General features: G+C 41.6%; 1 protein-coding gene and 1 long non-coding RNA gene across 18 annotated transcripts in view; one reads left to right on the forward strand and one right to left on the reverse strand.

The window, feature by feature from the left end:
* Nucleotides 1-12,327, reverse strand: part of slc4a7 (solute carrier family 4 member 7) — a 158,413-nt gene extending 146,086 nt beyond the window's left edge. For 4 of the 17 annotated variants that reach the window (XM_087986926.1, XM_087986917.1, XM_043689482.2 and 1 more), the window contains exon 1: nt 12,219-12,327. In XM_087986926.1, coding sequence (XP_087843052.1) covers nt 12,219-12,263 — 45 coding nt within the window. In that variant the 5' untranslated portion in view covers nt 12,264-12,327. The remainder of the gene's footprint in view (nt 1-12,218) is intronic. The other 13 variants (XM_087986922.1, XM_043689483.2, XM_087986920.1 and 10 more) reach the window with 7 other exon arrangements.
* A 306-nt stretch (nt 12,328-12,633) lies between these two features.
* Nucleotides 12,634-18,622, forward strand: part of LOC122549667 (uncharacterized) — a 178,705-nt gene continuing 172,716 nt past the window's right edge. Inside the window, exon 1 of the long non-coding RNA XR_006311632.2 lies at nt 12,634-12,650. This is a non-coding gene — a long non-coding RNA (uncharacterized LOC122549667). The remainder of the gene's footprint in view (nt 12,651-18,622) is intronic.

Raw genomic sequence — 18,622 nt, forward strand, 5'->3', positions numbered from 1 at the left:
GTCAAATGAGTGCAAATGAAAAACTTCAAACGCTTTATTCCCCTCTCTACCTTTTGTCTCAAGCACTGCTGTCCATCTCTGTATTTAGTTAGGTTTTATTATTATTGGAAATAGAAAGAAGCCAGCTTTAAGTATTTAATAGTAAAATTCAATAGTAAAATACCAAAACAGAACAAAGATGTTAGATCTAACAATGGAAGAACAGATAAAGCATATGAAAATCTTTTTTAAAAATTGTAACCAGCAAATAAAGTTAACTTATATGAATACAGATTCAGAAAATTGTAGGATGTTTATGTTGTTGTCACGGAACCTTTAGCTATGTATTACTAAATAGGATGCTGACAATCCAAAAAGGGCATTCTGCCAAACACGGTTATGCCATGTAATCCATACACAGCCATATCACTTTGCTATTGGCAAGCAGTGCTAGCAGTAGAGATGCAGTGACAAAGTGTGTAAAGATGTGGAGGAGCCAGTGTTGGACCGGGATGGACAAAGTTAAAAAAATCACACAACACCATGTTATAGTTCATCAGGTTTATTTGGACACACTAGCTTTGAGAGCTACTCCTTCAGTTTGTTCAATATACCATTTCAGTTAGGAGACTGTAATCTTTTGCGATAAATTCTGAGTCTTATAATCCTGCTCCATAGCTACCTGAAGGAGCAGCACTCAAAGCTAGTGCTTCCAAATAAACCCGAGTTGAAATTCTTAACTAAAGCAAGCAAAAAGTTACCCATTGTACCACTTCAAATAAAATATTTATAGGTACAGAGAGTTTGTGCTGATAATAAATGCAGCTTTCAAAAGACTGGTATGTGTGTCATAAAAATGCGTACAGTTGCAATCTATATAGCTTCCATCCCTTAAACTGAGGTTCCACGCCCTCAGCAGTTCATTGTTTTCAGTAATTAATCCCTCAAGGTCAGCAACAAAATTGTTTCACAACTGAAGTTTAACATGTCTGTTCATTGGCTAGAAGATCTGTGAATATAAGTCATGAAATTATGATCTAGAGATTTTTTTTCAGAAAACATTAGGTCAAAAAAGGCACTTTGATGACTTACAGATCTGGAGTACTTAACGTTGTCAGATCAACACCTGCAACAAACCTTCAACTGAGACAGTTATGCTTAGCAGAATGGAGAAACAAAGATAATTTAATTTACACAACTGCATAATAGATTAACTTCTAACCACTGAAGATAGCTCAAAATGCTAAACACTAAACTTGAGATGCCTTGCTGCTTGCCTCATCACCTTTTTCTTACTACTGAAAATACAGCACTAAAAATGTTAATAGAACCATTAAATTTTTTTGTTCCAGTTAAGAGTCACTATTTTAACAGAAACTCAGTTTGTGCTTTAGATTCTTCCACTGCAATTATTTTTCACATTCCTATTGATAAGCTATTGCAGTCTGTTTTAAAGAGAGCCATGTTTTTAATTGCCTTGAATTATAGAACTTAAACATTACTAAAAGGAAACAAGTCAAAGCTTTTTGTCTTGCATCCATTAGGACTCCAGTAGCCATAGTCTTTCCAAATCATAGGGCTGCTCTCTCATTACAGACAGATGACCAGTGGTCATTTAACCTGAGGCAAAGGGAGAGGTTGAGGAGGAAAATCCTTCATGGTAACCTCTGCCAATGAAAGAATTGAACCCATGCTGTCAGCTTTGCAAACCAACCATCCAACTAAGCTAAACCAAACCCTTCCATTAAAGCAAAAAGAACAGACCTTATTTTGTTTGGGATGGGAGGGGGGGGGGGGGGGGGGGGGAAGGAGTAAGAGGGAAAAAGAGGGGAAAACAACACCAGTCTATACCAAGAGAAAAAAAAAACGTTTGGGGATTGGATGGGCATTGTTGACACAAATGCAGCAGAAACACAGTTAAATGTTAATTTTGTTTTCTAGACCAGGCAGGTAGACCAGCTGTTGAGAGTGTGTTGCTGGAAAAGTACAGCAAGTCAGGCAGCATCCGAGGAGCAGGTAAAAAAAACCCGACATTTCGGGCCGGAGACCTTCATCAGGAATCAGCTGTTGTATTTCCATACCTATGGAAATGTCTCCATTGCATCCTTTTGTTCCCAATGAAAAAGTGCATTCTATGTATGAATTTTTATTGCCTATATAAAACAAGATCTTATATGTTAACATTGTTTCTATCAGTGGGACAAGACACACCTAAGGATGTTGATGCGGCCTCTGAGATAGTATGTGATTCAGCAAGGCTTTTACTGGATGAGCCTGAGAGACAGCTCTCAACCTTGGCACTAAAACGCCAACTTTGCAGGCTAGGAATATGAACTAGATGGGTTTTTACAATAATGGTTTCACACTCAATAGTCTAGCAACTTTTTTAATTCCAGATTGATTCATTCAAATTTCACCATATGTTATGGGAATGTTTGAAGCTTTGGATACTGGATTAGTAAACCAATGATATGATTGGTCTGTCACTGCCATCTCTTAATCATCCACATCATTTTGTATCCTCACATCATACTTATCCTACTGCCCTATCAAAACACAAATCTATGACCGTTCCACATTAAACTACATCTTGTCATGCTTACATTCATTTTGTAAACTTATCATTTCTAGTTTATTAACAAGTAACCGATTCACTTCACAATAAAAATTGGTCTTTATGTCAACCATAGATCAAAATTGTACTTCCCTTACCAAACTAACCTTAAGCAAAAATAAAAATTTCTTTTCTCTAAAGCTGCCTTACACTTTTGAAAATGCAGTACCCAGAAGAGCCAAAAAATATTTACAAGAATACTACAAGGCAACGATAGACTTCAGGCAAAAGTGAGGACTGCAGATGCTGGAAATCAGAGTCTCGATTAGAGTAGTGCTGGAAAAGCACAGCAGGTCAGGCAGCAACCGAGAAGCAGGAAAATCGACCTTTCGGGCAAAAGCCCTTCATCAGGAAGCCCTTTTATTCCTGATGAAGGGCTTTTGCCCAAAACGTCGATTTTCCTGCTCCTCAGATGCTGCCTGACCTGCTATGCTTTTCTAGCACCACTCTAATGATAGACTTCAGGCATCTGGATAAATTTGACAGGTTCCTTGAATAAGGGATAACTGAGAGGAGATTCTGAGCATCTCTCAGAAATCATGAAGAACCCTGACATAGAAAACAAAGAAAAAAAAACTGTGAGCAAAAGGGTCCAGAACAAGACAAGGTGTTACTGTGAGCAAAAGGGTCCAGAACAAGACAACACCTCCAGTGCTAAAGCTATTCAATGATTTCATACGTGAACAAAACTAGGCCAATTACTCACTCCAAGAAGACACAAAACAAATTATAGCTCAGGCATATATAATAACTTTGTTTCTTATACATGCTATTACATTTCCCTTAACATATTCTTGTATTGTTTTAAACAAGCTCATGAGACATTTTAAATCAAATACCTTTTGAGAATCCATACACACTACATTATTTGGATTTCTTTCATCTTACACACTTATTCAAAAAGACTTCTTTCCCCCAAAGAAAGTGTTTTGAGGCAATTAAACACCTTCAAGGTTAAGACTTTAAAGAGTCAGTGGCATAGTATGGTGTCACTGCTGAGTCAAGGGCAGAGGTGGGAAGGATAGCAGAATCTTTTTGCTGAAGTCAGTCAACTGTGTTATTACAATGTGACTGTTCTCCACCATTAGATGTCTTCATTCAATTTTAAATGCAACACATACCTGGGTTATTGGCCCAACATGGCAAGTCACTGAAGACATTCCTTTCCCATAGTAATTTGACTTTTCAATAACCCTACAGTACATCTATGGTGCCATTTCCACTATAATTCTCAAACCCAATGATAGACATTTAGCTTTTAAAATCACAATTACTTTGCATTTGTTTTCAAGGAAGAACACATAAAATTTCCCAGAAATACTACGTGACCAAGGGACTTGTGAAACTGACAAATTAAACATAATTGCTATTAGCAAAACATCAAAATCTCATGAACCAGATCAGCTTCATCCCAATGTTAAGAGAGATGGCTGGAGAGATAGTGGACAAAATGGTGGCTAGAATTTTAAAATTCTACAGATTCTGGAAAAGTTCCTACAGCCTTGAAGTTAGTAGACATAACCCCATTATTTAAGAAAGGAGGAAAAGGGAAAATGCTACAGACTGTTAATTTGGAGTCAGTAGTAGGGAAAATGCTAAAAGTTATTATAAAAGGATGTAATAACTGGACATTTAGAAAACAATGCAAACTTGGACAGCGTTAACATGGATTGATGAAGAGGAAGCCACGTTTGCCAAACTTGAAGCTTTCTGAGGATATTACTTGTAGCTTTGATAAAAGAGCTGATGGATGCAGGTTCTGTGGAGTTTGAAGACTTTTCATATGTCCCTCGCAGGACACGAGTAAATAAAATTAGAGCACACAGGTTGGGAGAAAATATACATTTATTCAACCTGAGGAAGAGAACCTAATACATGGAAGGAAACAAGATAAAAACCATAAACCGTAGCACTTTGTCTAATCAGGAAGTTGGCAAGTTCGAACAAGCCAGGATTGTCAAAGAGAATCATAGACAGTCATCAGTACCTACTAACATCACCCAGTTCACTCAAGTTTTGTGAAATAATAGGACTCATAGGTTTTAAAAATCCCATTCAGCCAAAGATGTGGACAAAGGACAATAGTGAGGTCACTTTTAGACTACTGTGGACAATTCTGGTCACCATTCTATAGGAAAGATTATTAAATTGGAGAGGGTACAGAAAAGATTTACAAGCATGTTGCTGGAACTGGAAGTTTGAGTTATAGGGAGAGACCGAATAGGCTGGGGCTGTTTTCTCTGGAACGAAGGCAAAGGGCTAACCTTCATAGAGGTTTATAAAATTGAGAGAGAGATATGGATAGGGTGAACAGCCAAGATCTTTTTTGCCTCGAGTGACAGAGTCAAAAACTAGAGAGCATAAGTTTCTAACGTGAGGGGAAGATTTGAACAGAACTTAAAAGGGTAACAGCCAGGGAATTCCTAGAGGCATGGCATTCATCCACAAACTCCATCAACAAACACATCGACCTGGACCCAATATACCAACCACTACAGCGGACAGCTGAAACTGACAACCGGAAGCGGCAGGGACAGACCACTATAAGCACCGGAGGAAACATCAAAGAAGCGCTTCGCAGGAGGCTCCCAAGCACTGATGATGTCGCCTAGCCAGGGGACGAAACATTTGCAACAAAAACAGTCCAGCTCGGTGAACAGAACCACAACAACGAGCACCCGAGCTACAAATCTTCGCACAAACTTTGAAGGGTAACTTTTTCACATAGAGGGTAGTGTGTGTATGGAGTGAGCTGCCAGAGGAAGCGGTGGAGGCAGGTACAATTACAACATCTGAAAAGGCATGAATAGGAAGGGTTTGAAGGGAAATGAGCCACATGTTGGGATTTGGAACTAGGTCAGATTGGAATGTCTGGTTGGTGCAGACAAGTTGAACTGAGCTCTGTTTCCATGCATTATAACTATGTTAAAACTTAAGGAAGGCAAAATGTATTGTCAACATTTTTTTCTTCGACTCTTTAGAGTGAAGCAGGTATTGAATATACTGTTTCTAGTAGAAACTAAGTTATCTTGGAGTCATTTAAAAAGTAACTTAGAACATAAATTCTGGAAGTAATTCGTTTCCTCAGGAATTGAATGAACATGATATCATTCTGAGGAGCACTGAGTAAGACCAACAGACCAGACTGAGCTCGATATGCAAATTACTTTAATGCCCATAGTTTTTTCTGTCAGTCTATATATTTCAGAATCCTAACGGCATTAAAGGCAGCAATACATGGCTTCACATAATAAAACTTCACAACACTGAATAGACAGTTCAAATGAATTTAAAATTCAGATGACTTCATTAGTTACACATGCTGTTATATCAATTGGTCATCATTGACAGGTTATTTATACGTCAATTTCTACAGATAGTAATCTTTAAAACTTACATTTTAGCCACTTCTAACCAAAAATTCCTGAAATTATTCCTGATGATAAATTAGGATGATTTCTTATTAATTGTAAAACAAATTACAAATTATCTTGCGTTAATTAGATTAGGATTTACTTATAAATCATACTGGTGCTACTGTCATTAATATTGTATTATGGTCTAGGGAAATAAACCACTGGTCTCTTTCTTATGGTTGCAATTGTTCATAATAATAAACATCTGCAAGTACCATGTTTTGATTTTTTTTAAATGTAAGTAACTATTTCTGGTGCTCATGCCAATTCTAGTTTCTCTTTGTTTACCTGAAGTCTTACATTAATTGGGGTAGAGACCACCCAGAATGTATCAAATCTGTATAAAACCTTGTTTACTCAGTTCATGCATCGTGACTGATTTTTATTTTAAAGTCAAGTCGTGGCCCAGATTTCCCTAAACTGAAATGTCAATACATGTCCAACTATACGCACCATCACGACCTGATTGGACACCAGAAACACTGTACAACGATTTATATGAATCTGACAGTTTTCTAATAAATAATTCAATTATTGAGAAATAGCTTGCCTTTCAGTTTTGAGCACAAAACACAAACAGAAAATATATCAGGCAGCTATAAAATTAAAATGCACTTTTCTTTGGATGACATGTCTTTGATTACCCACCAAACTGAGCAAGGAATGACAGCTGAAAAGCAAACAAATCATGTTTTTCAAATATCCATGCATATTCCAGTGTTCAGGTATTTGTCAAGGAAGGATAAGAACTTTTCTATTGAATTTCATTATCTTTCTTGACCACTTGATGCACCAAAATACGTTTGGGGCAATGAGGTATTTTATAAAATTTAATCCTTGTAATAGCATATTTAATGGGTCAACCAACTCAAGCACTGAAGAATTGCAAAAATAGCAGTGATATAATAATCAGGTAATCGGTGTGATGCTTAGTAAAGGATAATCATTGGGAAAGAAAGCCTCCTGTTTTTAAAGTCATGGGTTCCTTACATCAAGCTGCAAGGGCAAACCGGGTCTTCATTTAATCACTTATCTGATTGCTGCACTGCAGTGTCAGCTGAGATTTGCGTACTCAATTCCTGAAGTGGGAATTGACCCACAACCCTCACTAAGTAGACTGAACAGTTGCTTATTTCCCTCTTGTAATTTTGACAAAGCAATTGAATAGCCTGAGGCATTGTAATAGATGTCCGAAAGGCTTACACAGCAAAATATTTTTAAAATTTCATGAATGATTGCACCTCAATGTTCACATTAATATTACACAAATCTAAAATCCACTGGACCTCAAAAAGGTTGTAATGTAATTCTAAACCGATTTTGAACTTTTGGTACACGCAACAATATTCCCACCTCCTTTTTAAAATCTCAAGAATACAGGATGCAAAAACACTGCTTGCCCAAGACAATATAAAATTGGTAAAATGAACCACAGAATTTGACCCAACAAGTTACCAAGCTAGCCTTAATGTCACATTAATGTTAAATCTGATGTGGGCCAATTAGTTACACTCCACCCAAGACTACAGAGATAATAATCACGTCAGTTACCAACTCACCACTAACTAGTCTTCTCTGGTCAAAATCCATGCTTCAAGTGTATAGAAATGCTCCCAAAACAAAGGGGGGAAAAAAAAAAATCAATCTATAAGTCATGGATTCTGTGGCCAATTCTGATACTATCCACAACACACAGATTTAAATTACTTATAAATTGAGCCTGATGAGGACAACCTTCTATAAAATGCTAGGCAGGGAAACATCTTACAATAAAGTCAATTAAAATACAAACAGTTTTGTTGTGAATATAGGTTCTCAATTCTTTCGTATGGGATAACTTTTAAAACAACCATGTATAGGACCACACTTCAGAAAGTCAAGTTATACAAACCAAGTGCACTTTCTATTATAATAACTGACAGGGTTATTCAACAAAATATGACACCAAGACACATAAGGAAATATTAGGTGTGATGATTGAAATCTTAGTCAAAGCTTAGAAGGAGTGTCTTAAAGGAGGGAAGAGAGATGGACAAACAGAGACAGAGCTTCTGTCTCAGCAACTGAATAACACAAGAGAAGTTGAGAACATTACCATTGAGAAATATAAAGAAAATGACAAAATATCTACACAAGAAAGAAGGGAGTGAAGCATGTGAATTGCAGAGGCAGGTACATTCATGCATCAGAATTTTTTTCCCTCATTTTCTATCTAGCAATATGGAATAGATAGGAGAACCCTCTCAGATGTGATCTAGGTCTTACAACAACGTACTTTCAAAAGGAATTTAAATATACCATGAGAAAGAGTAAAAACATAAAGGGTGAACTTGTTTCTTGCAGACACTGCCAGTAATTGAGATTTGAGAACAATAGGTCCTTGACACTGAAAGAGTTAAGACAAAGGCAAGAAAAAGGTGGCAGCCACTGTTCAAATATCAAAGAAAACAAAGACTTGATTTTCAAAAAAGAAAATTTCTTCATGGCATACATCAAATTTTAATGTCTCAGTAAATCCACTAGAACAAGTCCAAGGTGGCCAAAGTATCCGAGAGATGATAAGTACTGCTGCCTCACATTTCCAGGGACCTGGGTTCAATTCCAGCTTTGGTGACCGTCAGTGGGGTGTTTGCATATTCTCCCTTTCTGCGTGGGTTTCCTCCAGGTGCTCCACTTTCCTCACATTCTCCGAAAACTAGTGTGCTTCCAATTAAGCCTGTTGGACTATAACCTGGTGTTGTGTGATTTCTTTGAGGAGAAAGCGAGGTCTGCAGATGCTGGAGATCAGAGCTGAAAATGTGTTGCTGGAAAAGCACAGCAGGTCAGGCAGCATCCAGGAAACAGGAGAATCGACGTTTCGGGCATAAGCCCTTCTTCAGGAATGAGGAAATTGTGTCCAGCAGGCTAAGATAAAAGGTAGGGAGGAGGGACTTAGGGGAGGGGCGTCAGAAATGCGATAGGTGGAAAGAGGTCAAGGTGAGGGTGATAGGTCAGACTAGGGTGGGGGTGGAGAGGTCCGGAAGAAGATTGCAGGTTAGGAAGGCGGTGCTGAGACAAGGTGGGGGGAGGGGAAATGAGGAAACTGGTGTAATCCGAGTTCATCCCTTGTGGTTGGAGGGTTCCTAGGCGGAAGATGAGGCGCTCTTCCTCCAACCGTCGTGTTGTTGTGGTCTGGCGATGGAGGAGTCCAAAGACCTGCATATCCTTGGTGGAGTGGGAGGGGGAGTTGAAGTGTTGAGCCACAGGGTGGTTGGGTTGGTTGGTCCGGGTGTCCCAGAGGTGTTCTCTGAAATGCTCCGCAAGTAGGCGGCCTGTCTCCCCAATATAGAGGAGGCCACATCGGGTGCAGAGGATGCAATAGATGATGTGTGTGGAGGTGCAGGTGAATTTGTGGTGGATATGGAAGTTTCCTTTGGGGCCTTGGAGGGAGGTGAGAGGGGAGATGTGGGCGCAAGTCTTGCACCCCCTGCGGTTGCAGGGGAAGGTGCCGGGAGTGGAGATTGGGTTGGTGGGGGGTGTAGATCTGACGAGGGAGTCACGGAGGGAGTGGTCTTTACAGAATGCTGATAGGGGAGGGGAGGGGAGGGAAATATATCCTTGGTGGTGGGGTCCGTTTGGAGGTGGCGGAAATGATGGCGGATGATACGCTGTACATGGAGATTGGTGGGGTGGGAGGTGAGGACCAGTGGGGTTCTGTCCTGGTGGTGGTTGGAGGGGCGGGGCTCAAGAGCGGAGGAGCGGGAAGTGGAAGAGATGCGGTGGAGGGCATCGTCGACCACGTCGGGGGGGAAATTGCGGTCCTTGAAGAAGGAGGCAATCTGGGTTGTACGTTTTTGGAACTGGTCCTCCTGGGAGCAGTTGCGGCGGAGACGAAGGAATTGGGAGAATGGGATGGCGTTTTTACAGAGGGCAGGGTGGGAGGAGGTGTAGTCCAGGTAGCTGTGGGAATCGGTCGGTTTGTAGTAGATGTCCGTGTTGATTCGGTCGCCTGAGATAGAAATAGAAAGGTCGAGGGACTTGCGCCCACACCTCCCCCCTCATCTCCCTCCAGGGTTCCAAAGGACTTGCGCCCACACCTCCCCCCTCACCTCCCTCCAAGGCCCCAAAGGACTTGCGCCCACACCTCCCCCCTCACTTCCCTCCAAGGCCCCAAAGGAAACTTCCATATCCGCCACAGATTCACCTGCACCTCCACACACATCATCTATTGCATCCTCTGCACCCGATGTGGCCTCCTCTATATTGGGGAGACAGGCCACCTACTTGCGGAGCGTTTCAGAGAACACCTCTGGGACACCCAGACCAACCAACCCAACCACCCTGTGGCTCAACACTTCAACTCCCCCTCCCACTCCACCAAGGATATGCAGGTCTTTGGACTCCTCCATCGCCAGACCACAACAACACAACGGTTGGAGGAAGAGCGTCTCATCTTCTGCCTAGGAACCCTCCAACCACAAGGGATGAACTCGGATTTCACCAGTTTCCTCATTTCCCCTCCCCCCACCTTGTCTCAGTCAAATCCATCGAACTCAGCACCGCCTTCCTAACCTGCAATCTTCTTCCTGACCTCTCTGCCCCCACCCCAGTCTGACCTATCACCCTCACCTTGACCTCTTTCCACCTATCGCATTTCTGAAGCCCTTCCCCACCTTTTATCTTAGCCTGCTGGACACACTTTCCTCATTCCTGAAGAAGGGCTTATGCCCGAAACGTCATTTCTCCTGTTCCCTGGATGCTGCCTGACCTGCGCTTTTCCAGCAACACATTTTCAGTTGTGAGATTTCTAATTAGTGCAGGTTAGGTGGATTGTCCATGCTAAACTATTTATAGTGTCCAGGGGTGTGCAGGCAAGGTGGATACAGGACAAATGCAGGATTACAGGGAAACATTAGGGTCTGGGTCTGGAAGGCATGCTCTTTAGAAGATTGGTGCTGACCTGATGGGCCAAATCACCTCTTTCCACACTATATGGGCTCTATGATAAGCAGAAGTCATCATTGACAGAACAGAACAATAGAGTATAACAGCAATATGACAGAACTGTGTAAATTTACCATGTCTTAAAATAATAACGACGACAGTACAGTACAAACAATATTTCCAAAGGAATCAATGCAGGAAGCAAGCTTACAGGCAACCTTTTGTATTTTAACGCACCAAGGTGCAAAACCCTAAAAGATGCTGGTGCTCAGAAAAATTCAGATATGCGTACAATCAAGTTTTGATGTAAAAATTTCTTGCGGGTAAATAGTCTGAGCACGGTATATTGAAAACTGAGATACAAACTAGACGTAGTCGGTAAACATTACTCAACCCCTGGTGTGTTGCAGCATAAAAGGAGGACCAACTCAGCATCACCTCCGACAGCAAACGAACCAGACCTGACGCGCACACACACACACACACACCCGACTCAGAGGGACCAAAGAAAAGCAAAGGCCGCAAGACAAGATCACCGGCTGAAAATACACCTCTTTCCACATCGACAGCAGCACGGTTCACAGGTTCAACATTCCTCTAGTGCGGTGACAAAAATAACGGATCGAAAAACGACGTGTCTTTTGAACAAGCTTGAGAGCGATGACCCGGGGGGGGGGGGGGGTGCCGGACTGAACCCACTCTTGCCCTCTGCCCTCTCCATCACCGTCTGGACGGACGGACGGAGGTCAGGATACTCGCATGCAGAGTGACAGGGGAGGGACGAGAGACCCTCAGAGACATTGGGGGCGGAAATCAATGTCCCCGCTGAGCCTTCCGCTGCCCCCACCGCCCCCCGGCGACGGCGGAAGTCACCGAGTGTTTGGATTCAAACCGAGTGAGGGGCGAGCGGGTCGAGTGCGCCCAAACGGTAGGGTCGCCACCGAGCCGATTGCAGCCCGAAAACGGAACTGAGAGCGCCGCTCGGCTACCACCGCTCCACCATCCAACAGACAATGGGGGGGGGGGGAAAGAGAGCCTGACCTCTCCACACACACACCCCCACCCCTCCCCCGAAAAAAACAGCCAGCCGTGGCCGGAGCCGCTTCACAATCACAACGGCTGGCCGTTCCCCCACCGGTCACCGAGAAACCCACAGGATGGAGCCTGCTCCGGCAACTCCGGGGAGGTGGGAAACAAAAACCAGCCGCGACCATCGGCAACACCATCCTCATCCCCAACACCGGCTCTGCCCGGCCTACCCTCCCATCCCGTCATAGCAGACTCACCATAGTCAGTAAAGGTCTCATCTGCTCACCGCGGTCCTCCTCCATGATCACCTCGCTTTTTCTCCCTCACTCTATCGGTCGGTTAGCCGAGCCGCCGATGTCACTCCGCCCCCTCCGCCGCGCGCCGTCGTCCTGATTGACAGCCGGCTATCCAATAGGCAGTCAGCCTCTCCGGGTTGATGGTATACTCGACCAATCGCCCATACGCCCCGTGCCAAGGGGCGTTACTTCCTTGATCCCGCCTTCCCAATGGTTGACTGCGCTATTGACCAATCACCAACAGATTTGGTCGGATTGACGTGCAATCGAACCAATTAATTTTAGTGGAGTATGATGGACAGAAGAATACACCAATTATCATTCCAGCCATCCGGATGTCATTCTTCTAGTTGGTGTCAAGGCTGAAGGTTTGAGGTGAATACCGAGAAATGTGTGAGTGACGCTCAATGTCTGATGGTTGTTGGGTCCACGTGAATAGTTATAAAATCAGTTCCGTTTGTTGTTATCTTAAACATAATCTGCCAAACGTGAAATCTGTCACTTTTCGTACAACTTACTGAAATCGATGTTACATTCTGTGGATTCTGAGCAGGCTTCCTTAGTTAATTCACATCTTTTCCATTCCAGAAGGAATAATGACCATCTGTCATGTCTTTTCGGGACCAAGCAACGAATTACATGATTTAAGATCTTCTAATAATAGACATTATGTTTAAATGATTACACTTCGTGATATCTCCACGTCACCCTAATCATTACTTCGAAGTGAACGTAACCGGTTTAGTTTGTTATTGCGATGGCACAACAAACAGCCTTTCACTTGGAAGGAAGTATTGTCTCGAAAGAATATTTCTTATTTGAAATACTCTTGAGAAGACGAGACCGTCTAGAATTCCCGGAGGGGCCTAAGGTACCAATCAAGCGCATATATGTTTAAAAATCACAATATACTTGTGCTCTAAATTGAATAACACGAGCTCCAATTGAGCAACAGATTAATCTGCTCCAGAATATTTCAGGACATCAAATGTATCCTGTACAAAAGCAAGGGCAGTATTTAGTGTTCTCATATCAAGACCTTACTGAACTACACTGCATTGTTTGCAAAACCCTCTGTATGTTATAACCTGGCTGGGCTGTTTCTTATAAGTCTATGTGAACAATGACCACAAAACAACATAATCCTTCACTGACAGAAAAAAATCATATTTTGTCACAATATAGTTGTATTACGCATAACAAAAGGTCATATTATAGTTGTTTATTGAACCAATTTTAACAATAATTCTTCTCAAATCAAAAATAGGCACTGGAACTTTAATTTATCCTGCAACAATCTAAATATTTGGGTACAGGTACTTTACAACCACACTTTCTGACACAGTGTAGGTTCCTTATCCATAATTCAGAAAATGTTTATCATATATCCTGCAACATTATATTTATGTATTAATTGTTCATGGTTCACTCTCATCTGCAAGAAGAGCAAATGCAAATTAGATGCTGGGTCTGCTGAACATCTCCATTTTGTCTGCAGCTGTGACTTCAGGCTCCCTGTGATGTAATTTCAGTTCTCTATACTACTCCAACCAGTGTGTCTTTGGAAATTTCACTATCTCATGGGATGACCTGCCCCATCTATTGAAAAATCTCCAAGTGCAGAATTAATTAGTGTGTTCTGTCACATCAAGACCCATGACAGAATTTTATGGCCCTGAGTAGATCTCATCTTCAAATTGAGGAACAGCCAATACAAAGAAAGCTTGAAGTGAGCACCTAATCTTTCAATCAGGCACATTGTGGTCATCTAACTTTAATATTCATTTTAATAACTTGAGATCTTAAATGTCGCTCCCATTTCTGAGCAAAACATTCGTACCACATGATGAGTTTGTTGGCAGTTCCTAGAACGGTGGTACAGATGGCAATGGTAGAGTAGAGTAGCTTTTATTTGTCATTTTACAATATACAACTGATACAGTAAAAATGAGACAACATTTCTCCAGTACCAAGGGTGCAACATTGACAGCACAAGCTGCACAAACATACACGGCATAAAGTGCATAAGAAGCGCAAAACATGCTAGTTGGAGTGGAACAGAAGAATGATAAATGATAGACATTTTTCTAGCAGCAATATGAAAGAACTTCAGATGGGAAAGAGGCCGATTGTACTGTGTTAAGGACCCTAATGACTTGGGGGAAGAAACTGTTGCACAGTCTGGCCGTGAGAGACCGTATGCTCCAGTATCTGCTGCCAGATGGCAGGAGGGAGAGGCATTTGAGTGAGGGGTGTGTGGGGTCTTCCACAATGCTCTTAGCTTTTCAGATGCAGTGTATGGTGTTTAAGGTGGGAGCAGTTTTCTGGTGAGGTAGTCTGCAGCTTTGGTTTTAACTGTTGTTTTCCTCCACTAGCACCACTGTAATCTGCTTCATGTGCCAGATTTTCATGTTTCCCTTCCTCTCTGCTTATCTTCCAGTTCTGATGAAGGACCCACATTTGAAGTATTAACTTATCTGATAGCTATGCAGATACTGGCTGATCTGCACTTTCCATACCTGTTGTTATCTCTTTCTTTATTGTACAATGTTTCCCTCCTTATATCCTCATTGCCTATCCTATAATTGTTTGAATTAGTTGACATCATTATGATACAAGGAAACTAAATAAATGAATAACATTCCAAACATGTGTCTCACACTTTGGACAGGATACAAGAGTTTGTTTCTCAACTGACGAACCATCCCTTTTTCACTTTGACTCTCAACCTCTCTCTTGATCATGATTTTCCATTTTATTAATCATACATTCATTAGTACCATCAGAACATTCTCCTTTTGTATTTCTTAATCTCAAATCACAATATTGTATATGCTCTTTGTCTTTCCTTATTATTAATGAATTACTACATATGTTAAAAACATATACAAGACAATTTAATTTGATTGCATTAAATATACCAATCAGTATTAGTCAACAAATATATTTGTAAAATCTTCAGGCTTGTAATACTGAAGCCTAGATTAACCTATTTACTGTTTCCTGATTTACCATATATTGTCTTCGTTCTTCTGCCTCCCAACCAGTGTTCTTATTGATGTTTGCCAGCAATTCAGTCCAGAATAGGCCAGTAAAAAATGTTGGTTTAAGTGACCTGGTGACGTCAAATTTGAAGCAGGAAATTAACATACAGAAATAATGTGACCAGACACAAAGAGAAGTAGGAGAGCTGGAGGATGAAGGCAATTAGCACACAGATGCAGACACAAAGATAAAACAAACAGAGACAAAAATTCTTGTGTGGAAAAGAAACAAATCTCCCAGGAAGATATCAGTTATTGTGTTTGGCAGAAAAAGAGACAGATTCCTTTAGGGGAACTGTGTGATGTGGCTAAAATGGTATGAAACCTGAAAAGTTGAGTGAATAGAGATACTAAATAGTTGGATTTTTCCCAGAAGTGGACATTCCATGAACTGGTATGTTCTTGACTGGTTGGTTGAAAAGGAACCCTGGAAAGTTACACCATCAGGACTGAGGGAATGAGAGTTTGCAGATGTCTGCCTTGCTGATGAGAATTATGCTGGGAAAACCTTGGGGTGGATGAGGGGCAAAGGGTATTGAGAAGGTGGGAGGGGGAAACAAATGAAAGCTATTGCCAGGTAGGACCAAGCCTGCATGAAAAAGAAATTGTGGAACTATGTAGTTACTGAGGGCCACATGTCAACAGGAAGTGATTCAGGTGCTTGTGGTTGTGTTACAAAGAACAAAGAAAAGTACAGCACAGGAACAGGCCCTTCAGCTCTCCAACCTGCGCCGATCCAGATCCTCTATCTAAACCTGTTGCCTATTTTCTAAGGATCTGTATCCCTTTACTCCCTGCCCATTCATGTATCTATCTAGATACACCTTAAATGATGTTATCATTCCCGCCCCTACCACCTCCGCTGGCACCCACCACCCTCTGCGTGAAGGACTTTTCATGCATATCTCCCCTAAACTTCTCCCCTCTCACTTTGAACTCGTGACCTCTAGTAATTGAGTCCTCCACTCTGGGAAAAAGTTTCTTGCTATCCACTCTGTCTACACCTCTCATAATTTCGTGGGCCTCAATCAGATCCCCCACAACCTCCATCTTTCCAATGAAAATAATCTTAATGTCCTAAACCTCTTCTCATAGCTAGTACCCTCCATACCAGGCAGCATTCTGGTGAACCTTCTCTGCACCCTCTCCAAAGCATCCACATCCTTTTGGTAATGTGGCAGCCAGAACTGTATGCAGTATTCTAAATGTCAACCAAGGTCTTAAACAACTGTAACATGACCTGCCAACTCTTGTACTGCATACGCTGTCCAATGAAGGAAAGCATGCCGTATGCCTTATTGACCACTCTACTGACCTGCGTTGCCACCTTCAGGGAACAATGGACCTGAACACCCAGATTTCTCTGTACATCAATTTTCCCCAGGACCTTTCTATTTGCTGTATAATTTGGTCTTGGATTGAATCTTCCAAAATGCATCACCTCACATTTGTCCGGATTGAACTCCATCTGCCATTTCCCTGCCCGACTCTCCAATCTATCTATATTCTGCTGTATTCTCTGACAGTCCCCTTCATTATCTGCTACTTTGCCAATCTTAGTGTCATCTGCAAACTTGCTAATGAGGCAACCTACACCTTCCTCCAAATTATTTATGTATATCACAAACCACAGTGGTCCCAGCATGGATCCCTGTGGAACACTACTAGTCACGGGTCTCCATTTTGAGAGGCACCATTTCACTACTGCTCTCTGTCCTCTGTTGCCCAACCAGTTCTTTATCCATCTAGTTAGAACACCCTGGACCCTATGTGAACTTCACCTTCTCCATCAGCCTACCATGAGAAACCTTATCAAAAACCTTACTAAAATCCACGTATATGACATATACATCCCTTCCCTTATCAATCAACATTGTCACCGCTTCAGATAAATCTATTAGGTTTTTAAGACATGACCTTCCCTGCACAAAATCATGCTGCCTATCACTGAAAGCGCATTTTCTTCCAAATGGGTATGTATCCTATCCCTCAGTATCTTCTCCAGCAGCTTCCCTATCACTGACATCAGGCTCACAGGTCTGTAATTACCTGGATTATCCCTGCTACCCTTCTTAAACAAAGGCACAACATTATCAATTGTCCTTGTTTGCAAAAACGTGAAATTGAATTGTTCATTTACCATGGGGGCGGTCATTTAATAAATTTGGCTATTCTAGTTTACTAATTTTCCATGGGGATCTTAACAGAGCACAAACACCATAGGAAATGTATAAGGATGGTTTAAAACAAGTTTGATTGATAAAGTTGGCTCAAAATATTTATTTTATGGTGGTTTCCACTTCAGTATTGTGGTCAAGGTGGTCTACTACAGAGAAAATATTAGGTCAATGGAGAATTGTGGTTTATTCACAATTGGGTGAGCCAATACAACAGAATGAATTGGTGTTACTTAACTTCTTGTTTCATCCTTCCATTGCCCTTTCTCTTCCTTCCTTTTTCTACTTCTGCTAGAGCGCTTGCTGTATACATGGTGGCAAGGGCTGTTACCGAGTGATGATTAGATTGTGCAACAAATCACAGGGAATTGTCACACATGTCATGGAAAAGACTGCAGGACTCTCCCACGGGTGTCCACATGTTGTAAGAGTTCCTTTAGTACCCCAGTAGCCTGCCCAATAACATTTTGTTTAACAGCACATCTTATGCTATATACAAACTATCCACCTGTGTCTGGGTTGCAAGCCTGAATCGCAAGTCACGTGGTCAGCAGATAGATCTTGTCACTCTGCAGCCAAGTTCCAGTCTGTGAGGTGCCTTAAATGCATATGGTACAGTAGACGAGCACTATAAAGACACCAAATCTGTTACCAGGCACTTTGACATTGACGAGCATGATATGCTCATCTCATGCCTCACAACAAGCCAGTCTGTTCTATAGGAAGGGACTCAGTACTTCTTTCTTGGGAACAATGAGGGATGGGCAATAAACACTGTCCTTGTCAGTAATGGCAATTTATGAATGAATCAAATTCATAATGATTCTACTTCTTGCCAGTGATAACCCACATTGCTTCATGACTTGCGATATCTTAATCTTCCTTTGTAGCATTTCTTGATTGATATAAAGAGGCTTCAAGAAGCACTATAAATGCCATTTTGCCCAACAACTCTTCTTTCTTTTGCAATCATAAGAGCAAGGTTTTTTTGCAGATAATCTTACAGGCTAGATTTTGATTTGCAGAATCACATGAATATCTGTGATTCATTGACCCTACGTAAACCTGAAATCATCTGAAACACTGACTGATACCAAATCCCATCCACTCAACAAACCCTGCGATCACTGATGTGCCTTCCTAT

This window comes from Chiloscyllium plagiosum, unplaced genomic scaffold, assembly GCF_037043375.1.
Source record: "Chiloscyllium plagiosum isolate Xiang-an unplaced genomic scaffold, Cpla_swu_hap1 HiC_scaffold_5, whole genome shotgun sequence".
NCBI classification, from domain to species: domain Eukaryota; kingdom Metazoa; phylum Chordata; class Chondrichthyes; order Orectolobiformes; family Hemiscylliidae; genus Chiloscyllium; species Chiloscyllium plagiosum.